The 25,498-nt window shown below is 39.9% G+C and overlaps 1 protein-coding gene across 1 annotated transcript in view; it reads right to left on the bottom strand.

The window, feature by feature from the left end:
- The window catches only part of EFHC2 (EF-hand domain containing 2), a 213,339-nt gene that overhangs the window by 69,035 nt on the left and 118,806 nt on the right, over window positions 1–25,498 (bottom strand). The window contains exons 9-11 of the mRNA XM_045288314.1: window positions 25,148–25,290; window positions 21,753–21,949; window positions 19,166–19,296 (exon numbers count right to left, since the gene is read on the bottom strand). Coding sequence (XP_045144249.1) covers window positions 19,166–19,296; window positions 21,753–21,949; window positions 25,148–25,290 — 471 coding nt within the window. The remainder of the gene's footprint in view (window positions 1–19,165; window positions 19,297–21,752; window positions 21,950–25,147; window positions 25,291–25,498) is intronic.

Below are 25,498 nucleotides of genomic sequence, written 5' to 3'. Positions count from 1 at the left end.
AGCTGATGGTGCCCGGCTCTCAAAAGATATAGCATCGGGGTCTTAAAGGCTTGAAGGTAAACAAGCGGCCATCTAGCTCAGAAGCAACAAAGCCCACATGGAAGAAGCACAGCAGCCTGTGCGATCACGAGTTGCCGAAGGGATCAGGTATCAAGCATCATTAGAACAAAAATCATATCATTGTGAAAGGGGGGAGGGGGGATGTGGTGTGGAGACCCAAAGCCCATTTGTAGGCCACTGCACATCCCCTTACAGAAGGGTCTCAGGGAGGAGACAAGTCAGTTAGGATGCCAAGTAGCAACGATGAAACATACAACTTTGCTCTAGTTCCTAAATCATTCCTCTCCACCCACTATCATGATCCCAATTCTACCTTACAAATTTGGCTAGACCAGAAGATGTACACTTGTACAGATAGAAACTGGAAACACAGGGAATCCAGGACGGATGATCCCTTCAGGACCAGTGGTTTGAGTGGCGATACTGGGAGGGTGGAGGGAGGGTGGGTTGGAAAGGGAGAACCAATGACAAGGATCTACATCTAACCTCCTCCCTGGGGGACGGACAACAGAAAAGTGGGTGAAGGGAGACGTCGGACAGTGCAAGATATGAAAAAATAATAATTTGTAAATTATCAAGGGTTCATAAGGGAGGGAGGAGCGGGAAGGGAGGGGGAAAATGAGTAGCTGATGCCAGGGGCTTGAGTGGAGAACAAATGTTTTGAGATTGATGAGGGCAATGAATGCACAAAGGTGCTTTACACAATTGATGTATGTATGGAATGTGATAAGAGTTGTATGAGCCCCTAATAAAACGTTTAAAAAACAAAAAAATGTGTTTTCTGAGTCCATTTGAAAAGAGATTACCTCCATCCTCCTGACCAGGCCAGGGAGGTGCAATCTCCCTAAGGAGTTTAGCTGGGCATGTGCTCCAAGGAGAACACAGTGCTAGTACTGGGGGTCATGGTGATGAGTGATACCCTGACTGCCTTGAAGAAGCCCCTGGACCAATACTGTAAGCTCCTCTGCATTACGTAATGCACATGCCCCACTCATGGCCCTGATTCTACTCTTGAAGTCACATCAGTAACTATGTTGTACTGACCTGTCACCGTCCACATTTAGGTGACAGTTTACTCTGGTCTCCTATGTCCTTAAAAGCTATGTTTTGTAGCAAACCTTTGGACGCCATTATAACCTCATGCTAATGGTCTCCCTCATCTTGGTAAGTCTCTGAAATTGTACTGTCCTTGCCCTATTTTAGACTTAATAAATGTCATATATAAGGGGAAAAAAAGAGGAGGAAGAAGAAACTGATGGGTCCCAAAACTATGGCTCTTCACCACTCTTTAGATCTGGAATAATCAACCATTCAAGATCAGAAGGGCCGCATATTACCCAAGGACAAAGTTCAGTGGATTAGGAAAATAGGAGGAATGAAAATAGGAAACACTGGAAGGAAGTAGGATGAGTGATGGTAGGTTGAGGGGATTTCAATGTGTAAATTGAGACAAAATATGAAGAAACTGTTGAATGTAAAATTTATGATCTGTTCTACAAATCTTCATATAATTCACAATAAAATTTTTTTTTTAATCTCTCTTGGAAGGAGTACAACCAGGAAGCTCCTTTAAAGCAAGAATGGTGACAGTTCCTCTTGTATACTTTGGATATGCTTTTAAGAGGAACTAGTTCCTAGACAAGGATATCATGTGTGGTCAGCCAAAGAGAAGACTCTCTATGAGATGGAATCCCACAGTGGCTGGCTGCAACAATAGGCTGAACCTTAGCAATGGCTGTGTGTATCCATCTGCTGTACACAGGGTCACGGTGAGTGAGAAGTAACATCACGGTCCCTAACAATCATCACCACCAAAGTGAATTTCCCCCCAGTGGTTCAATTCCTCCTTTTGTCCTAACCCACTGAACTTTGTCCTTGGGGACATACTGCCCTGCTGATCTTGATATTTGGATGATATTGCAAGATGTTTCATTCTCTTGTACATATGATCACCATGGGTCAGCACCAACTCGATGGCACCTATTAACAACAACAACGCAAGACATTAACATTAGGCAAATCTGGGTAGAGGGTTTATGGGACCTGTCTATACTATTTTGACAGCTATTTTAAAGTCTAAAATTCTGTAAGTTCAAAATACAAAGTTTGGCTAAACATAACAACTACTACTCTGAAAGAAGAACCTAAATGGCAGAGAAACTTCAGAGGGCACAGAAACCAGTAATAAAATGTATAAAAATACATGATGAGTGAGAAGGAAGTATTAGAATTTCCAGCACAGTAAAACCAAAATCAGTAAAATACTATGAAATTATTATCTTAGAAATTATTAGAGATAATTATAAAAGAACAGGATGACATAAAAAAAGAACAGACATACGGTTTTTTTTAAAACCATACAGAACATAAGGAATTGGAAAACAGTCATTTGAATACATTCAACTCAATTGAAAGCAGAATCAATGAACTGAAAGGCAGATTTCAGGAAAATTTCCAGAATGTAGAATATCATGATAAAGAAAGGAAGAGACTCTTTTGGGGACACTGTGTAGAGGGCTATCCTACAATATAGCCTGTAACAAAACTAGGCTGTCTCAACCCCCAAATAATAGAATTGTTGACCTTTATACAAAGAAGGTTGGGAAAGCACCCAAATCTCCATGTGGCATGTGCCCAGGCCAATTTCCAAGGGTCCATGCTGTGAGACTTAAAGTTCCTATAAGGTTCTCCAAAAGTTTAAAAAACCATGTCATCAGGGCCTGTGCGAGTTCCGTATGGACTAAATGTGTCGGAGACAGGCTCCAGTATGCTTTCCATAGTGAGGAGCAGCAAATCGTGGTGAAAGTGTTGAAGGCACAAGCACAGTCAGAAAGCTAAATAAATGCAAAGGAAGCTTTTATGAATAATAAACAAATGGGGAAAATAAATGAAAAGAAAGCATAACTGATTAAAGACATGGGGGGAAGATATGCTTTACAGAGGGCTAAGAGACAAAAAGAAGAGATTGAGAGAACGGATAAAAGCAACTATCTGAAGAGCTGATGGCTCTTAAGTTTCAAATAAATGACGTATAAATAATTCCAAGACCTACTGTAATAAAACTGTAGAACATCAAAGGCAAAGGAAATAGGCGGGTGGGGAGGCATGGCCACAAGTAAACAACAATTCTATAAATAAGAAACTTAGCAACAACTACAACAGAGTGCAGAAGACAAGAGAATAGTATCTTCAAAAAGCCAAAGGAAAATAACTGTCGGGCTAGAATTATTTACTCAGTTAATCTCCAAAAGTAGGAGAAAGACATATTTCAAAATAAAAGTTTATTTCCAGAGTCACAAAGCAAGTCTAAAATATATCAAAGAACCAGGATTGTCCTACAAAGGACAAACACATTAACATTAAAGTCATACATGTGATTCTCATTATTCATAGATTTTGTACACCACTCTTCACTTAGTGATCATCTTATTACCTAACATTTCACATGCACAGCGATAGTAAAATATCTATTATTGGCCATTTTGCACTTGAATGCCAATGTTTGCATAACATTTTAGTCTTTGGAAACAAATCATGTTGATAAGTAAGACATGGGTATATATTTGTAAATTCCCCTATTTGCTAAAATTTAATCAACACATAGGATGCTTTCTTGGTCATCAGAATCAAACAGAGTGCTGAAAATCCAAATCATCCAATATGCAGTTTCCCAGCTGAGCTCAAACAAGGTTCATTTCTTTTCATTAATTCAGTGTTCATGGTGACTTTATAGACTATAACTACCAATATTAACAAGAATGACCTGTGTTTAGGGAGAAAATTAAAGTCTGAAGTGCATTTCTTATATGATAAAGACTGAATATCAGTTAAACAAATGTCCAGCTAAAGAAATCAGAATATAATTACAAAGAAAGTACAAAGGAGATAATAAAAAATTAAGATCAGGAATTACTTAAATAGAAAACAAAGCAGCAGAAAAATGTTTAATAAACTAAAATTCTGGTTCCTTTAAAAACTGATAAAATAATAAAAGTTAATTTGATAAAACATTAAAAGTAAAACTGATTGAGGAAAGTACAATAAGCACAGATCAACAATGGGACTATAACATAAGTTATACTATATTCATAGATGGGAAGTCTCTGTTTCATAATGACAGAAATTCTGCTGTAATTTTAATATAATTCCAGCAAAAATCTATACAGGTTTTTAATGAAACAGGAACAAATGGTCATAAAACTAATATGGAAAATTAAAGACCTAAGAATAATCAGAACAAATTTAAAAGAAAAATGAGGACTTACTCCGTCCTATATTATGATTTATTACAATGTTATAGTAGCAAATTAAAACAGATGAGACTGGCTTAGTGATAGACAAACTTATCAAAATAGAGAACTTAGAAACTCATTCAAATGAATACAGGATTTTGACATATGCTAGATGTGCTAGTACAAATAACTGGAAGAAAAGATTCATTCAATATAAAGTATTAGGACTGGCAATCCATACAAAAATATGCCCCAAGCCCCCCCCCCTCCCCCCGCAAAAGCAATTCCAAATCCACTCCTGTTGATTTGATTCCAACGCATACTGACCCTGTATAGAGTTTTGAGTCTGTAAATCTCTTTAGTGTGGAGAACCAGAGACTTTGCAGTTAGCAACCCAGTGCTTACTCAAAAGTGCTACCAGGGTTCCATATGAGAAAATATATTTGCATAGACAAAATAATATGAAATTTAAAACTTTAAAATAAAAATATTGAAATGAAAAATTTGAAACAATGTGAAAAGCAAATTTTGCAACTTATAGAAGAAAACAGAGAAGAGTGCCTTCCTACACATAAGGTATATATAATTTCTTAAACAGGATGCAAAATTTACAAACCATAAAGGAAAGAAGAATAAATACAATTATAATTGAAGATGTAAACTTCCAGATTATAAGACACAATACAGACAGTACAAAGGCAAGCCCAGATGGAATAGTTGTATCTACAATATGCATATCAAAGAGAATTCGCTTCCAAAATGAATAAAGAATAAGGTAACAACACTGACATCCCAACAGAAAAATGAGCAACATGTACAGTATGAAAGTATAAATTGGTGCTTCCACTTTAAAGAATAGTCTAACAATTTTTAGTTAAGGTGAAGATATGGACTCACTCTATTTCCACTTCCAGTATCTAGAAATTCCAGCTTCTAGAAAAAGCTCTAGACATGCACAAGTATGTTCCCTCACAGTTATTTGTAATAGCAAGAGATTTTCTTAAGACACTGAAAAACTACTTTAATCATAAAATTGAAAGCACAAAAACAGTACGGATGATGAGAAAAAATGAACTAAATCTACATATTGACATGGAAATACCTCAAAATTCTATGTTGATTTTAAAGAATGAGTTGTAAAAGCAAGTCATTACGCATATTTTAAATGTACAACATATTATCAATGGTTTATGGCTAAGAATACATGTAGAAAAGAGAGCAAGGAAAAGAGATGCAAGACAGGAAGCTTTAGCTGCATACCCTTTAAAAAAAGTTTAACAGGGATCTAAAAGGTTTTAAAAAAAAATATCTTCCTAGGTGGTTGTTACCAGATGCCATTGGCAATCTTATAGAGCACAGTTCTACTCTGACATTCATAGGATTGATAGGAATCAGCCACCTTGACTGTAGTTTTTGGCATATAGCTGGAGTTTGTCATTGAAAGGAACTTTGAGCCAGACTATTCTTGGTAGTGTTTACAGATGAGAGAAGCACGACAGCTTCCCAGCAAGCTCTTCACCACCACTGGCCCAACTCTAAGACCACTGGGAAGAGCTCACCAGAGATGCTCAAGAATTATAACAGCTTTAAAGCTAGCTCCTATGAACACCTCCTCTTCAATGCTTCAGGCTGAGATCCTCAGGGTTGGCTTCTCTGCCTTTGGTAGCATTTTCCTTTACCTACATCCCCCAGCTTTCTGAGAGTTATAAAGGCCTCTATTTATTGTTATATATGATATATCTAGATCACATATACTGACTTCTGTTTATTTATTTATTTATTTTTAATAGTTTTATTAGGGGCTCATACAACTCTTATCACAACCCATACTTATATTAATTGTGTAAAGCATATTTGTACATTCATTTCCCTCATCATTCTCAGAACATTTGCTCTCCACTTAGGCCCCCGGCATTAGGTCCTCATTTTCCCCCTCCCTCCCCGCTTCCTCCCTCATGAGCCCTTGATAGTTTATAAATTATTATTTTGTCATATCTTGCCCTGCCCGACGTCCCTCTTCACCCACTTTTCTGTTGTCCGTCCCCCAGGGAGGAGGTCACATGTAGATCCTTGTAATTGGTTCCCCCTTTCCAACCCACTCTCCCTCTACCCTCCCAGTATTGCCACTCACACCACTGGTCCTGAAGGGATCATCTGCCCTGGATTTCCTATGTTTCCAGTTCCTATCTATACCAGTGTACACCCTCTGGTCTAGCCAGACTGGCAAGGTAGAATTGGGATCATGATAGTGGGGGTAGAGGAAGCATTTAGGAACTAGAGGAAAGTTGTATTTTTTAATCTACCTTGACTAACAGTTTAACATCTAACTTGTACAGTGCTCCAGGCTCTTCTTGTCAGAAGGCCTCCCCACTAGGAAACATAGCACCCTGTACATCTTTACAAGGTCTTATGCTCTGTATAAGTCTCACTAGTTCAAAATTCACACCCAAGAGGGTGTCATCACTTCCTCCTGTAGAGGAGGCATGGTGTGGTGGAAGACTAATGGAGTCCTGAAAGTGAAGTGTCCTGGCTTAAGTCCAGGTTCCATGCCTTTTAGATTATGGGGCCTTGACCAAATCAACTATGATAATCTCACTGTACCTTTCTTTTTCAATCTTGAAAGTTAAGACGTTATTCTAAATGACCTTCAAATCTTCTTGCACTTCTCTATTATAAAAACTCTTTTCTTCGCAGGGAACTTAGCCCCAGAGTGACATGCAGTGTGTCTTGTGACATATAAACTAATTTGGAGTCCTTCCACCTCTCTCCCTGTTGACAGTGAGGAATTTCTAATACTTCAGAAGGCAAGACTATTTATTGCTTCTGGAAAATATACATGACTATGCTCCTTTCAATCAGTTTATTTGCCCTTAATTTGAAGAGTGTGTAGCTATGAGAGAACACAGTAAAGCCAAGACTTGACAGGCTGGGGAATCTAGGAGACAGTCTCTTTGCACAGTTCATCTTTCCATCTTGGGAGAGTGGGAGATGCCTGTTCTCCAGAGCCTTTTGTATATTGTCTAAAACTAGCATACCTGAGACTGGGAAGGAAGGGCTTTTAGCCTGGGGTTTCATTGAAACAAATGAAAGATCAGAGCATATGTGTGATCTAGGTGTTTTGTGAAGCCTGTGTGTAATATTAGGAGTGATGGTGGTGTATTAGCTAGCTTTGGACTCTTAACCAGAGGTCAGCAATTTGAAACCGTTAGGTGTTCTTTGGGAGACAGATGAGGCTTTCTATTGCCATCAAGAGTTACAGTCTTGGAGCAGCTCTACTCTGTGCTAGAGGGTCACTGTGAGTGAGCATTGACTTGGTGGCAGGGGAAGTGAAGCCCCAGGGTGATGATTAGTAATGTTCTGTAATATAAAATGACAATTATATCCCTAAGGTGAACCAGAGACATATATACCCATAGATATATGAATGGAGCTTGGGCTTACACTGAATTTTAGCCACAATCTATGGACAATTTAGTTCATCTGGCATGGGCCAGCTTGATGCTAACCCTCATGAAGACATAGGTGCTACACAGTATGGTGAAGAAACTAAATGGTGCCTGGCTATCAGAAGGAATAGCATCTGGGGTCTTACAGGCTTGTTTTCATAGAAGCAACCATCTAAGTGAGGCATCAACTAAGTCCACACGGAAGAAGCAAATCAGTCTCTGTGATCCAAGAATCCAAATCTATAGGAGGGAATGCTATCAGAGCTTAAATTGTGAAGACCTGCTTTTCAGAAAGCTATGGATGACAGTGGAAGCCCACAATCCATTTGCAGAATACACACATGGATTAAGCCTCTGGTGAATGCCCTCTGATATCAGCTGGGGTGTGTGAATAGCCCTGCTATCAGACAGTACTGTGCAGTTGATTGTGGCACAAGTAGTTAGGTCACAATGTAATAGCTTATAATTTGATCTCCCTTTTGAGCCATTTTAAAGCTGTGTTAGTTTAAAATTTTTGAAAAAATGAAGGGGAAATACATGTAGATTAAGCCCCTGGTGAATCCCCTATAACCATGGACAAGGGATGTGACTAGCCTTGCTATCATGCAGAATGCATGGGAAAAAGAATTGTTGAAGATGCAGTTAGGTTAAAATTTAACACCCTACCATTTGATCCCCCTTTATGATCTATTTAAAAGTGTTATAGTCTTTTAATATTTTCTTTCTTTTCAATTGAGGTTTGTATCTGTTATACTTTGTTACTGTTGTTAGTTTTTGGTTTTGTTTGAAATGTTTTCCTGTATGTGAAATCCAAGAGAGGTAAATCTATAGAAACAGTAAGCGGATTTATGGTTCCTTGGGGTTATGGCAGAGGAGGTTGGGGCAAATGAGACGCTAATAACAATGAGTACAAGAAAGAAGAAAATGATCTAAAGCTGATGGTGGTGATGTCTGTACAACTCTTCCCAATGTGATTGAGCTACTGAAGTGTATGACATATGAATTAGATGCCAATACAACTTTTGATAAAATAGTTTGCATAATGTTTTGTATAATATATTTTTAAATAGAGTTACAGTGTAGGAAACCAGAGAGGCAGCTCTACCCCGCTCTCTAGGGCCACTATGAGTCGGAATTGATTCAATGGCAGTGAGTTTATTTGTTTTGTTTTGTGTAATCTTGGTGTTTGGTGGAGCCATTATTGTGAGACTATGCTGCTAGTACAATGTGCTGAATTAGCAGTCTTCTGGGCAGTGAAGAATACTGCTTCCATTTCACATGGTTTTTGGGTTGATGTTGAGCAACTGTTCTCAGTTGCCAGTTTCTAAGATTCTTGTGCCATTTAGGTAATGGTGGTGATAGTGGCAAGTCTCATTACTTGCCGATATAGCAGGCAACTGAGTACACTGCAATTGCATGCAAGGAGCTCCCTACCCCATAATATTGATATATCTTCTGTATTTTAGCAGGATAGGTCCTATATCTTGGCCAATTGATTATTTATTCTTTCAAGTTTGGGGCTTTACTCCTGTTAAATGCAAGTGTTTCTGCCACTCTGCAGGAGAAAGACAGGTCTTTCTCTTGTTAACAGCTACAGTCTCAGAAATGTACAGGGGCAATTCTAGCCTCTTCTATAGGGTTACTATGATTTGGCATAGCAAACTCAATAGCTATGAGTTTGATTGGTGGGTTTTTTTAATGAGACATGCAAAGCTGATATGTGTTAGATTACTAGGAAGAGACAGCGGTTGACTTAAGATACAGAGACCTGAGGCAGCAGCGGACAGAGTACTGTAAATGTGGGTGGAGGAGGAGCGGGAGAGGGGTTAGGACTGAGATGAAGGACTTTCAGAGAAGTGCTCGGAGGGTGCCCAAGATAAAATATGCTCTGTCTGAGAGAGTGTGCATGTTTAGCGTGGCTCACTCATTTTATGTCTAGTAGGGACACAGTCTTTCCAGATAGCTTCAGGGCGGGGAGCAGAAAGGCCAGGGAAGGAGCAGTGTGCTAGCCCTTTCTCTGGAAGTATTTCATCTCTAAGTCTGATGCTGGACAAGAATTTCCTGCCATCCTGCAGGGTGTAGGCATCAACTCCTGAGCCTATGGCGCAAGAGCACTTGTCACCAGCTAGGGGCAATTTTTCATACCAGGATACATTTGGTAATAATGTCTGGAGATATTTTTGAGTGTCATAAATGGTGGAGACACTCTACTGGAATCAAGCAGATAGAGGCCAGCCATTTGGTCAAATATTCTATAGTGCAAAGGGCAGCCCTTTCCCCTGACAAAATATTCCTTGGACCTAAATGTGAATAGTGTCAAGGTTGAAAAAGTCTACAAGTGGCAACACGTTCACAAATTCATAACTGTGTTGTTGGTATAGAGTGCTAACGACAGTGAGTTACTTTAAAAATCAAATATGATAATTTCTTCCTATGGCAAAGATAGAGTAAACTCTTTCTAGCCTCTATCTCCAAATAATTACAGTTAAACACTTTGGGAAAAATACAAAGAGTAACTTCCTTAGGATTCTGAAAATAAATACTAGCAGGCAGATAAGAAAGAAAAGGCAGAAAAACTGATATGGAAGTGATGAGCTTTCAGGATGAGTTTTGTTTGTTTGTTTATTTGTTTGTTTTTACATTTTACTTTGGTCCTAGGGTGAGTTGAAATGGGATATTGTGTGGCAAGGGTCAGCAAGAATTCTGGGAAAAATCAATCTTTCTGGCCAGATAATGGGGGAGGTGGGGGTGATGAACACCCCTATGAAACAGTAAATATGAGGAGAAATATTTCTCATTCTCTCTCTCTCTCTCTCTCCTGGTTTTGTGCTGAAGTCTGTCCCAGTTATGAATTTTCACTAAAACAGTTAAAACACAAACTCTTAAAACACTAAAATAAAGCACAACCCTCTGGATCAAGGAACTAGGGCAGTGGGCAACATCATGGCAGTATTATGCAGAGTGTGCGTATGAACTCGTTTGCAGGGAATCCCACTCTATACAAGGATGCTCAAATCTCATCTTTTTAGTTAGAGGCATAGAGAAGAGGGATGCTTGAGTCAAAAGGAGAACTTGGGAAAGTGAATCATTATTCTATGCATGAACAGTAACATGCTCATTCCTAAGAGCATGTACCCAAAACACCCAAAAATCACACCAAAAAGGCTCTGAACATTAAAATGGCATTAGAATTGGTGAGCCCATAAGGTAAGACAAAACTTGTGCTCTGAGCCTGCCAGGTTGATTGTTTAACAAAGAGAGCATTATTCTCCAGAAGATTGTAACAGGGACAATGGTCTCACAATATAATATTCTCTATGTCAGTGATTATGCCCAAAATGATTTACCATAAATGAACAAGAAAAGTCTGGCCAATTCAAAAGGCAATGTCAATCAACAGAGGCCAGTCTCAAGATGACAGAGGTATTGGAATGATCAGATAGACTTTAGCAGGCATTAGGTAGGCGTGAACACCAAATGAAAGAAAACCTCACCATAGATAGAGAAGCCACACATAAGAACTAAGAAGAGGTTTGAGAACTAACCATTTTAATCTCACTAGACTAGTTCCCTAGAAGAATGGAGATGCCAGAAAAGAGTTGGCGAACCTGAAGCAAACCAACACAAATGATCTGATCAGGACAAGAAGAAGAAAAATGTAGGAAAAAATTACCAGAGCCTCAGAGACTCCTGGAGATGACATTACAGGTTGAACATGCAAGTTTTTGCAATGACAGAAGGAGGGGGGGGAAGTGATTAGTGCAAAACAGTTTTGATTTTTTTTTTAAAACTCCCCAAATTTGGTCAAAGGCATAAATTTGAAGATTCAAGTTCAGTTTACCTGTTAAAAGCAAAAAAAAACAAAAAACCGTAGTCTGATAGGTTATAATTAACCTGCTAAAACCCAAAGAAAGAAGAAAAAATCTTGAAATCAGCAAAAAAAAGCAAAGCTTCATATATGGCAATAAAAATTTGAATGAATGTGTGCTTATCATCAGAAACCAGGGAGCCACATCTTTAAGGGCGTAAAATAGAACTGCTAATTCAGAATATACTGCATTCAATTCAATGAAGACAAAATAAGAACATACGGAGATAAAGAAAACTGAAGAGTATTTGTCACAGACAAATTTTAGCTTTGAAATTAGACAAAAATTAGACAAAAATTAGCTCTGAAAGAATTGCTAATGGACATGATTCTAGAAGAAAACCGAAATTCAGGACTGAAGGAAAAACAACGGAATGGTAAATATTTCCTAAATAAATCATTTTAGTCCTCAGAAGTTCTTTAAAATATTTATCTTTGGAAAGACTGTGTGGGATGGGTTTCAATGTATACAATGTATATGAGAGTAAGTCATAAGGAATTGCTACAAAAAGCATAGAAACTTTTATTAAACACAACTACAAAATGTGAAGCTATTGTTTCTAAACATATCCTCCATGCAGATCTATGAACTTTTGGAGTGATGTGTTCATCTTTCTGACCCTCCCACAAAGAATTCGGCACTTTTTGATTTACACCAAGACAAAATGGCAGGGTTGGCATGCAACTTAATAAAAAGAAAATCAAACACGGCTATATTACTACCAGAGAAAGTAGACTACAGAGCAGGAAAAATACCAGGTTTAATAATACTTTGTATAAAGTTGCTATATAATTTTAAAGGGTCAATTTGCCAAGAACACACAGCAATCATAAATAGGTATGCCCCTAACAACTCCATAATACATGAAACAAAACACACACACGTGGTACCAGAGGTTATTTTCTTAATCGGACACATCCTACAATAATACCCTTCTGGGCACTGTTTCTGGAGCTTAGCCTCGTGCCTCTCAAGCTCTCCCAAAGATTCTGTAAAACACCCAGGATCCCTGTAATACATTATTTCCCTGCTTAACCACTTAGTCCTCACTAAAATACCATTAGACTGTGACAGAATCAAATCAGAGATCTTGTTTTTGATATTTTTATTAATTCCCAGACCAGCATGCTTTCTATGACATCACACTACATATATTTAATGCTTTTAGGAAAGTTCAAAATGCTGTTTTCAAACATGTAAGCTGAGATTCTCATATTGGAGAGATGCAACAAATGATGTTAGCGTATCTATCTCAAACATAACAAGAGAAGACATTTGAAGGCTTTTCCATATTTGCTTTCGGCTTTCCTTTTATCCATATAGATCCACAGACTTGTGCTTCCTTAAAAGAAGCTAGCACATGATTAAAAACACTAATAATGCAGTTAAAATAAAGAAAGAGTAACCCATCTAAAGGGAAAAATAATTGCCCCAATAAATCAGTATAAGGTCATTACAATATTCTAAGCACTACATTTACAATATGCTTCCTTGAAGAAAAGGACAATAATAGGGTTGATCATGCAATGTTTTGCAATCTTTGTAGATTGGTAGATCTTTGTCTACCAATGATGCTGTTTATTGTTTTCCACCTTCATGACCTCCCAGTTTTTAAAGAGCATTATCTTTCAACATCATCCATTAAATGATGCTTTGAATAACCTTGTCATAGGTCAGTGTCTAACTTATTGAAATACCAAAACCAGCTCATAGATTTTTAGAACTATTTTTAGAGCCCCCAGGTTGTAATTGTCAGGATGAAGGCCTTTCGTGTTTGGAGTGTCTGTGAGGCACTAGGCAGTCTGCTATGCTAAGAACTCTACATACATTACTGAATGTATTCATTGCACAGCCCTTCATCGTGAGCTTTATTATCCTTATTTTACATATGAACACGTTTTTTAGCAACTTACCCAAGGCCACCAAGCTAGGAAATGGTAGAGTTCTACCATCAGTTCTGGCACCAGTTCTACCAAGTCCAAAACCAGTGATCTGATCTATATTATACTATTTCCCTTGGGAAGAATTTTAATTTTTTGATAGAGAAAATTTTCTACTGGTTCTAAACCCTAGGAGGAATTTATTTTATGGATGCTCACGGGAAAACTACTATCCTGCAATTAATCATGAGAATCTGAGGAAGAAACTTTTTATGAATTATTATAGTCATTGCAGGTTAAGTGGACACTTAAGGTATCTGGAGAATGCACAGGACCTGTTCTCTGAGAGCATCACCAGATAGGGAGAAGGAACAAGTACAAAGACAATCAAAACAAGTGCAGGCTACATGGTGACGGGTGCCAATGCTGATGGGTAGTTCAAGGGCTCAGAGAGGCAGCCAGAGGAAGGGGCTAAGATGTCTTCCATGGCATTGGACCCATTGCTGCTGCTTATGCTTCAGAGAATCTAGACCCATATCATGAAGCTTCATCCTGCCCACATTCTCAACTGTACATGATAATCACTCTGCCAATCTAGTACCCACCCTGCTCCCTACTGAACTCCTCCAAGTAAGTATTCCCAGCCTTTGAGCAAGGCTTTCAGCTCATTCTTAGAAAACAAGTGAATATGAAAGTCCATGAAAATGGATTCATAAAAACAGTTCCAGCCTAGAGGCACAACTAATGATCCCCATAAGGCAAAAAAGAAATGTTCCCTACCCAATCTACTCCTCTTTCCTGATAACAACCTGTCCCTGTCGAATGATAGTGTATGACAAATACTACAGGGAGGTCCACTTGTATACATTAATCCATTGCCAACTATGGCACCTTATGCAGGAATAGTTTATTATAGCATAGGCCCATGGACATCACCTCTCTGGCTCTGACTTTCTTCCCTGCTATAACCCTGTCTCTGTCTGCTTCAATTCAGAAAACAATTCAATGCATTCAGTTGAAAAGGGACCTTAGAGACCATTATATGGGCCAAAAAAAGTGAGGCATAAATCACAGAGGTTAGTAGGAGTCGGGCCTAGCTTTCCCTTATTCTTCTACAGTCAAAGGTCCTTCCCTGGTGTAAGAGAATGAATTACTTACTTATTTGCTACAAATTTTGCCTGGAATGTTCCTTGAGAACTAGGGCTGATCATTAAATTATTCATTAAGCATGTATTTATTGTACTTAGCAAGACCCAGTTATGTGACAAGGAAGTAAAGAGCAACAACTTGACCTGAGGCAGAGAGGGCTAGGAGTAGGCAGGGTAAGTAAACCCTGAAGCACAATCCCTAGCTCATAGTAAAGGCTCAATAAATGGTGCCAGTTTCCACCAAAGTCATCTTCCAATGAGATGGAAATAAAGAGATAGGCAAATTCAGATGATAATTGGACTCACATGATACACTGAGAGCTTAAGATTTGTATTGGAGACAGTAGGGAGCGTATGGAGGTCTAGAGAGCCAGGACTGGCATGATCCGCTGTCTAAAAGGCTATTCTAACAAACTGGGAGGATGAGAGTGAAGACGTGAAGATTGGCTGTGTCACTCTCATGAGAGTTCAAGGACATCATAATGAACCTGGGAATGGAGAAAAGGGGAACGTTTCCAGAGATTGTTTAAGAAGGGTAATACCAAGGGGTAGGTGGTAAGACAAAAAGTAGGGAAGACGAGAGAGCCTAGAGAGACTCCTGGCTAAAGTGCTGAGGACCAGTATGATTGCCTTTACTAGGATAAGATCCACAGCTGTTACTTTAATGTAAGAAGAAAAGGAGGTCCGTTTGGGGACCTAAGAGACATCTGAGGGAGAGAGGTCCAGAGGTATTCATACACTCAGTACTATAGAAATCAAGAGAAAGGTTTGAACTTGAGAAACTAGTACAAATATAGCCATCTGTATGTTACACCCTAAACAGTCAGGATTGGATACAATGTGTCCGTTCCATTTATACTGATCAATACCCCAGGGAGCCCTTGGGTCCCTAGGTGATCTACTTCTGAAAAAAATCGCCATTTAAAACACCATAGAGCACAATTATACTCTGACTCACATGAGGTTGCCACGGACAAGAGTCAACTCGACAGCAACTGGTGATAAGTGTTAAAGCTAAAGCAAAAAAAACAAGAGAGGGCATTCTGGTGAGGGGACTCATAAAACACGTATACACTATCATGTGTTTAAAAAAGAAAGAAAATTAGTAGCCACTGAAAGGGCCAAGCTGAGAATTAACCTAGGGTGTGTTGTGATAGTGAGATGCAGTGCAATTGCTTGGCCTTTGCCAAGGGAAGAATGTGAGGAGACAAAGGGCGGTTTCCAGTCATGCGCTGGGGAGCTATGTTTGTGTCTGTATGGCACAGGAGGCACTGAATATGCGGTATGAATCAGGGCATGCTATCATCTGGATACAGTGATCTACCTCCACAGTTGAACTTCCAAGAATATCGTATATACTTGTGTGTAAACTGAGTTTGTCAGCACATTTTTAATGCAGTTTTTGTGGTTAAATTAGGTGCCTCGGCTGATATTCGGGTAGACTTATAGTCGAATATATATAGTAATTCGAAACCAGTTGCCATTGAGTTGTGTCCTACTCCTGGCAAACCCATGTGTGTCAGAGAAGAATTTATATGGTTTTCTTCCGTGACTGGAAGTATATGGCCAGGTCTTGCTTCCAAGGAGGTGGTGGGTAGACTCACGTTGACTGTCTGCACCACTCATGGACCTCCCAAGAGCAATTTAAGCAACCAAGCCCTGGTGGTGTAGTGGTTACACGTTGTACTGCGATCCACATGATTGGCAGTTTGAAACACCAGAGTTTCACGGGGAAAGACTGGGCTTTCTACACCCGTAAGCAGTTAGAGCAGCGGCTCTTAACCTGGGGGTCGAAAGACCCTTTCCCAGGGGTCGCCTGATTCATAATTGTAGTAAAATGACAGTTGTGATGTAGCAATGAAATCATTTTATGGTTGGGGGTCACCACATCACGAGGAACTGTAGTAAAGGGTTGCGGCATTAGGCAGGTTGAGAACCACTGAGTTAGAGTCTCAGAAACTCAGAGGGGATCACTATGAGTCGATGGCAATGGCAGTGAGTTTGGTTGGTTTGGTCTGATTTCTTCAGCAAATATGGGTGCCTCTGACCCCAGTGCTAGCTGCTGGGGATACTGCAATGAAAAAGAGTCTCAAGATTCCTTCTCTTAGACAGCTCACACTGTAGCAGAAAACACCCACAAACATACACATACACACAAAGCAAGCACACAGATATCTAAGTAAAATGGCAGGTAATGCTAAATGCTGGGGGAGGGGGAAGTGGGATAAGAATAACAGTAGATGATCTGCTTTAGACAGTCCAAAAACGAACCCCTCTCTGGAATTAATCTTTAAGATGCATTTTAGAGTTTGCCATGAAGGGGAAGGTGGCATGCATTCCAGGCAGAAGGGGCCGTGTGTGCATAGGCTTGGAGGCAGGAAAGTGTGTGTGAGGTGTTTGAGAAACTGAAAGAGAGCCAGGGAAGCCAAAGTATAGAGCTGGAGAAAACGGAGTGATGACAGTGGAAATAAACACAGTCGCATCAATCAAGCCCCTGTAGGCTGCAGTAAACCTCTGGGTTGTTATTGAAAGGCTAATGAAAGACAAACCACTGAAGGGTTTCCAAGCTGGGCGTGACCTGGTCTGTTTTCCATCCTAAGCATTTTCTCACTAGAGATGGGCATAATGGCCAGGAAACGGATTCTTTCTGAGCATGCAGGGCCTTGGAGCCACCCTTCCAATCCCACTGTGTGCTGGCCACTTAGTCCACCCACAAGGAGGATCAGGACTCTATCTGCAGAGACACATGTTTCCCCCTTGGATCTCCTTCCTGGCTTAAGAGCTGCCCAGAAAGCCCTATAAACTCACTACGGGGTTTCCAATGGACGGTGCTAGAGTGTTGGGAGAATGAATGCTTTCGCAAAAGGACACAAGACAATAAAACCAAACCACTCCTTCATTTCGGATGGAAATGTCTTGTTGACCCCTGCTTCCCATTAGTCCATGGGCTCAACAATTGTCTTTGCTCTTCACTTTGCCTCCCTTTCTTTTCCACATGGCCATGAACATGTGTGCTACTGTGAACAATAACAGAGAACTAGAAATTCTTATTGAGCCCAGAAGGCTGGGAATTTTAAACAATAAAAACATGCCTTCTGACTGCTTGTGTCCAAAGAACATTTTGAAGACACAATGGAGCTTTATTAACACCAAATGAGCTCTTGGGAAACTTTGGGCCAAATGTTGGGCTCCGGGTCACCAGGTAGTGATGCAGTCAGCAACTCCAGAAACAAAGTTGGCAGCACCTCCCTGCTGCCCTCTCCTGGGCTCATTTTCTCATGCGGAAACCCACATCTTGACTGCATCAAGCTAAGGTTACTGTACAGCTTTCAGCCACTATTGTTTTCAAGAGCCAGAATTCTCAGCCTAAGAGAAAGTCCCCTTTGTCTTCCAGCCAAGATTTAATTTACATTCCCCTGAACGCTCCATTCACTTTATTTGCAGGCTAAAGGCTCTCACAATTGTACTAGGCCCTGAATTTGAATTTCCTTGTGTTTCCCCTGTTTGGAAATTTGCCAAGGTCAGCCTGTGGACAATGACAGAATTCAGCGTTACCTTAGGGGAAATCTCGATTGGCCAGGATTTCTTATATGTAACCACTGTTGATAGACATATTTTTTAATTCCTGTATTTTGAATGTCTTTCAAAATACCCTTATGTGGGTAAGTATACATGTATACAGGTGCACTCATATTGCCTTTTACAGATTAAATTTTGTGCCACTCCTAAGATAAATGTTGAAATCCTAACCCTGTATCTCCAAATACAATCCTGTGTAGGAACAGTTTCCTTCTGTAAAGTAAAAAGAGGTCACACCAGCCTAATACAACACGGGTCCTAAACCTAATTAATTCTGAGTTATAAAAAGAGCAAAAGAGACCCAGAAAGATAGATGACATATGGGATCATTTACAAGCAAAACAATGCCACCAGTCGCTAGAAACTAGGAGAAGAGTTCACAAAAGTAATCAACATGACTGAGACCCCGATCCAGAATTTTAGCTCCCAGAATTATAAAATTCTGGAAAGAAATTCCTATTCTCTAACGCCGCCAGGTTATGGTGTTTCTGTTTTGGCAGGAGCAGGAACTAAGATCATCTTTTCTCTGACCACCAGTAAAGTTTTCACTCTTTTCCGTTCTCATGATATCCCTAGGCACATTATTGATATCCTGCCTTCCCCCCCAGGTTTTGCAGGCGTGCTCCTAACTGCATTTCTCCCTCCGTCTTTCTCACGCCGAGGTTCCCACTTCTGGTGTGTTACTTGTCCTTCAACACATGACACCCAAGACAATGCGACTGACTTTCTATGCTCTGTCAATCTGTTCTCACCAATAAACTTCTTTCATGTGCAAATGTACAAAATTTACTAGAATAAGGAGCAAAATGTGGCCACAAAATAATACAAATGTAACAAAATGTCCTTCCCTCATAAAAAAAAAAGCAGGTAACTAAATTCAGTGGGAAGAAATTGTTATTTCTGTTCGTAGCGAAGGTGAAAATTGATCACTGCTAGCAAAAGATTGCTTACCTGAATGTACAATAATCCACCATTTCTGTGTTCTTAGGGTCGACAGAGCTAAGCACCTGCATGACCTCTCTGGATTTTTCTTTTTCATTCTTAAGCTTTTCGATGGCAAGGTCAAAGTTGCTATATGGAAACTAAAGGGAAGAGGAAAGGAAAGACGTATTTGAATGTGCCCAGCACTTCAGAAGCCCAACCTCTCTGACAGACAGGATATCAATGTGAAAGTCGTTAGCATGTCTTCACAGAGGGACCTCCACTGTGAAGACATGACCAACACGGGTTCGGTGAAGGTTGGACCATAATTGGCTAGAGCATACGCCCCAGAACTGAAAGAAATGAACCAAAGGGGTTCCCTGCTCTGGGAATCAGTAAACAAACCCTCCTTCCACCCCAGCCTCCTCCTCTAACCCTTCAACATCGCTCCAATACGAGCGGGTTTCCAAAGTTTCTGGAAAAAGTGCCATTATCTTTCCATTCTAATTTTGAAGCCCCTGCATACGTTGAGAAACCCAAGTGGAAAGAATAGGAATTCAAATAGGATCAGTGAACTTCCATTTTCTCCACCTATTTATAGTGGGCTCCTTGGTCAGCAGGCGATGCCCTAATTAATCACAGCAAGGATGCACACACCCATGGCAACCATCTTACAGTCATCCCTGGACCGCTCACTGCATGTGCCCCCACCATGAGTAGGTGTTTGACTTAATCCCGTACAGCTAACTGATGTAAATAATTACAGCTATGAGATGAAAATGAACGACTAGATTTGAAAATAAAACATTAAAGAGAATTTAGTAAAAAGCTCTCTCCTTTTATCAGAAAATGTTCCAGGTGATTTGGCACTTACTGCAGCCCCCCTGCCTCTTTCCACCACTTTCTGCACTTCCTTTCACTTGTTTCCATGAGAGGATCTATTAGCTCTTTTCAAACAACTCCTCAGACTGATATTAAAGACTACGTTGATCTTTCTCTATTTAGAATATACCTATTGAGAGTAGTTTTCAAATAATGCAGTTTTTACTTGGGATGCTGATACGAGATAATATCCTGCCTTGCTTTTATCTTCCCAAAGGGAGAAAGGTCCTTTATAGCTTTAAAAACAAGTATATTTATACACACTCTCTATTTTATAGTAAGCTATAGATTCATGCTCTGTTTGGAAATAGAACCCTGATTTATAATAGCTCTGTTAACTGAGCTCGCTGTGGACCACCCAGTGGTAAGCATTTCACAAGTACTTACTTGTGTTATCACATCTAATCTTCATAGCAACTCTATGAGATATGAAGTTCTATTAAGTCCATTTTAAAGATAAGGAAACTGAAACTCAAATAAGTTAATATTCTATGATCCCTCAGCTAGTAAGCATGGTATCAGGTTTCCAAACCAGGCTTGCTGGCCTCCAGAAATTGTAACTGCCCTATTACTTAACTTCTTGCCTGAATTCATTGTTGTCATTGTTGTTGTTGTTTAAAAAAAAATATTGCGGTTCACAGTTTCACAACAGCCTGAATTCTTAACATAACATATGGAGATATGGTGTGGCATAGGGGACACCACACCAACCTCGCTTCCAGATAGAACACACTGAGAAGAACATTATTAGTAATCAGCCCCCAGTTGCAATTTTTGGAATCCACAAAGAATTCATGCCAAAAGCACAATCTTCCCAGGATGCTTCCAATCAATGATTGGGTAGGACTTCTTTGATGGACAGCCTTTGACGTGGGGCTCCACATCAGTCTGGCTGCAACTTTCTCAAAACTACACTGCAGCCTGCGGCAATTCCTCCCTACCTTCCTACCATGCAACCTGGATCCTAGTCAGAAGGTATTCCTTGCCCACTCCTACTCTTTCTCCCCCCTTTAGGCTTCATGCCTCCCACCAGTAAACCTCTTGCATGTTTAATCCTGACTTGGTATCTGCTTCTCCGAGGGCCCAATCTGACAAAGGTGTTGTTGTGTACATACACACACACACACACACACACACACACACAGATCTTAAGAGATTAACTCAGACAATTATATAAGCGTATTTCAAATGAAGAGCTTCAGGCCACACTCTTTAGCTCATCATTGGCAACCTCTCCTTGACTTCTTATTTAGACCTCAGGTGGCCACTATTATGGAGAGTTGCAACCCCAGCAACTCTTGGGTCCCTTGGGGGCTTCTGTTTGTTCAGGTCTCAGCCTTCCCTGTTGGCCTGTGCCAATTAACTGGGATGGCACAGTGTGTGTCACCAGATTTTCTTCCTTTCCTAGAGTCATTGGATTTCTTTCTGAAAACATTGTCAGCGTCAGCAGAAAATCCAGGAAACCTGATTCAACCCTGGGCCTGCCTCCTGCCTGTGCCTGGAATTCGTGATACTGGGCAGTAGAGAACCCAACATGTAAACAGAGTAGACAAGGACCTGGCCTCTGTGGCAGGAACCTGGGGCCAAGTTGTGCTGCTCCATTATTCATGCCCACATGTGTGAATGCACAATGTAAAACCCGTGGCAAGATGAAGAAGAAAAGGCATCAGAAGAAGCAAAACAAAGAGTGCATAGCACTGCGCGGCAAGTTGAGAATTCCATAAAGTCAATTTACCTTATTTGGATGACTCTCCATGTAGTTTAAGGTGTATTCATCAGCATTGAGCAAATGGAATAGGTAGCCATTCACATTCACTCTGGCACCAACATATAGTTCCTCCGGCTGTATATACTTTGATAGCTCACTTTTAAAAATTTCTTGTCCAGGCTTCTTGACGCGAAGTCTTTTTAAGAATTTCCCACCAAGAAACCCTGTGGATGCAAGAGTTAATGAGTAGGCTTTAAGACAAGAGCATGACTGTCCTTCAGAGATACTTCACCTTCCAAGACTGTACAACTTATCTGTGCACTCACATTGTCCTGCATTCTTTCTAAAAATAATTTATTTGTGGTACATATATGCAAGGGGACTTCAAAACATTTGTGGAGAAATTTCATTATCCTACAAACTATTTGAAACCCCCTTGAATACACAGCAAAACATTTGCTATTTAAGTATTTTTACACCTACAATTCAGTGGCATTAATTATACCCATCATACTCTGCAACCATCCCCTCATTCTCAGGGTTGAGGGATGAATGAGAAGGTGGGGACAGAAATACAAATTTTCTATAGGCATGTCAAAGGAACATGGTGGTATGGCAATCTAGCCTTTGCTTTCCTCTCCCTCCTCTCTTTCCCAATCCAACAAATATGTGTAGTGTACCTACTCTCTGTTGAGCAGTCTGTCAGCAATGTGGAACTTCTGAAGACACTTGTCTGTAGTGTCTGCTTGAACAATATCAGTTAGAAATGTCCTCACTTAATTTTATTTCTACCAATTTGTTCCAGATGATGTTCTATGTTTAATCTGACATACAGATTAAGTGTAAAAGTATTTTGGATTCTTTCATTAAGGCCTCATATTTACTACTTTCCAGAATTTCCGCAATTTTATCTGCTTTCTTCTGGTTATTGCTTTTTTGACCTCCTGAATTACTTAAACACAGGGCTCTAGTCAGTTTAATCTGATATTTAAGTGAAATTTAGAAACCTATGACTGTAATCCGATAGCCCAGATTCATTTCTGTAGTTACCTTCTTCATATTCCTCTGATATGCAGAAAACAGAGGGAGTGGAGTGACCTCAGTTATGGAATCCAATATGAGAGTCTGATTCCATCTTGGCATTACAATTTGCTAACTGGATAATCTTTAGGAATTATATCATCTCTCTGAACCGTTGGAACTTTCATTGGTAAAATAAGAATAGAAATTGTGGGGATCACAAAAATGTATTTCTCAGCTTCTTTACCATGAAGAATAACTGATAGAAGGTTCCAACTGCTACATTCTGAAATCCATTCTTAGGTTTACATCCAGGTCATGTTTCCCATACACTTGTGACAACCAACGGCTGAGTAAGGCATATGAAGTTTGGCCCGTTCCTGCAAGATAAGGGCCCCTACAACTAGTGACTGTGAGTTCTCAGGCTTCCCATCAGCCTTCCTAGAAATGAGCCTGCCTTCCTTCATTTTTGACTCCATGGCCCTTTGTATAGTGGGCTCCGAGTTGGTCAGCAGCTCAAACCTACCTGTGGCTCCATGGGAGAAAGATAAGGCTGTCTGCTCCCTGAAAAAGATTTACATCCTCAAAAATCCACAGGCGCAGTTCTAATTTGTCATTTAGGGTTGTTATGAGTTAGAATTTACTTGATAGGTTTGGGTTGGTCTTTCTCAGGGGTCAGACCTGCATTGCAGTTGGACCCCTTCTACATTCCCCCCCCCCCCATAGATGTCTTTCATATTTAATTTCATCTTGGCATTTGCTTCTCAGAGGAGCTAGCCGAGCACAAACTTAAATTCCATAAAGCTCTTGTAAGGATAGCCGTGGATACTCAAGAATGACTGCTGGTATTACTACAAAGACCACAGTTGACTGCCATCACCTTTTGTTGCTATGGTACATCTCCCCTTCTAGATTTATTTGATTTTTTTAAACAGCTTTGTTGACATATAATCCACATACCATAAAATTAAATGGTTTAAATCAGGGGTCCTCAAACTTTTTTTAAAAAGGGACCAGTTCACTGTCCCTCAGACCCGTTGGAGGGCTGGACTATAGTTTTAAAAAAAACTATGAACAAATTCCTATGCACATTGCACATATCTTATTTTGAAGTATAAAAAACAATCCGGGCAAAAACACCTGGCGGGCCGGATAAATGTCCTTGGCAGGCCGCATGTGGCCCACAGGCCGTAGTTTGAGGATGCCTGGTTTAAATATACTCAAAAAGAGTTGTGCCATAATTACCACAATCGATTTTAGAACATTTTCTTCATTGTTGTATCCATTATTATTAGCTCGCCATTATCCCCCAACCTCCCCTGCTACAACCCTAAGGAACTAATTACTGTCTTTGTACATATATACCTCTCCTGGATTTCATAAAAAGGAAGCCATCCAAAAAGACCCAACAACAACATAAAATAAAATGGAGAAAAACCTCAATCCAAGATAAAGCAGAATAGAAACGAAACAAATTAAAATAGGTCAAAGGGGGAAACAAGTGATAATACATTAGCTCTGATACTTTAAGAACATGAACTTGTGTCTATGCCTATTCAGTTGAATATCTTAAGCTCCGATCCATTATGCAAATCATTGTGGAGCCTGGCTTAGTAATATAAAAATTTCACTTTTCCTTGGTAGCCTGAATGGCTCATACCAGCTCATGAGAGTTAATAAAGTTTCAGGGATTTTGCAAGCTGGTTGTTTAACTGTTGGTTGCTGAAAAGTGGCCACAATTGGGATTTTACTCCATGAAAAATGGCAAATGTTCCAAATCAGGTTTTGTTTGTTTGTTTGTTTTTCTTCAGAGAGGTAGTTTACCAGTACTCCACTGATAATTCTTCTCAAAGCTATGAACTCACTATACATAAAAGTGCAGCATTCCATAGGTTCATAATTTGGTAAGGGAAAACTCAATGTGTCCTCTCAGACATGGTTATGGTAACGACACCCTGTAGAGCGACATTATATATGCAAGAGTCTCAACAGACTGATGGGCTAGCGGAAGATGAGGCCTCGGGATTAAATTCACCTATCCAAAATTCTTGTCTTGAAGGCAAGTAAAAAGTGTATAAGCAGAACTGCCAAGAATACAGACTTACTCTTAGCTCGCTGGCTGTGAGTGGGACGATTTTGGAGCCCGAGATCAGGGGATAGTAGCAAAAAGGAGATGCACCAGGTTCCCCAGCCTTGAGCCAACCCAAACCATCTGAGCTATCATTTTATAGATTTGAATTCTCATTTAAGAGCAATTTAGAAAAATAACTATTAGTTTCAGAAAAAAAAACCCACAGTCTAAGGTAAGATAGGCTACAAAGTCAGATGATGGTCCCTAAGTTTCAAAAGGAAGAGACAGTTAAATATTCCACAGAAAATCCTATGAGAGGTATGTCTCTTACCTGCATTCCTTTCAGAAAGTTCAAACACTGACATTGTATCATCACAGAGAAAATATGAAATCACGAACATCCTATCGAGGTCAGCACAATTGTGTGTGATTAGTTTGGCAAAGAATCGAAATGTATTGCTTATGTTGCCATAGCTAAATAGAATAGAAACGAGGGTTAGAGATAAGGCAAGTCATCTTCCACACACTATGTACATATGAACAAGTGTACCATGAACTTAACATAGCAACCAAAAGTTCCCTCAGCTGAAGGAGTTCAACAATCTACTGCTGATTAAGTTTGAAGTCTATCTACTGAGGCCCTTTCTCAACTTATTCATCAAGTATTTTATATTCTTTTCAT

This window comes from Echinops telfairi, unplaced genomic scaffold (genome assembly GCF_000313985.2).
Source record: "Echinops telfairi isolate 266 unplaced genomic scaffold, ASM31398v2 ScPeMD7_19;HRSCAF=73, whole genome shotgun sequence".
NCBI lineage: Eukaryota > Metazoa > Chordata > Mammalia > Afrosoricida > Tenrecidae > Echinops > Echinops telfairi.
Note: the sequence above shows the minus strand (reverse complement) of the source record. Positions and strands in the feature narration are given on the sequence as shown.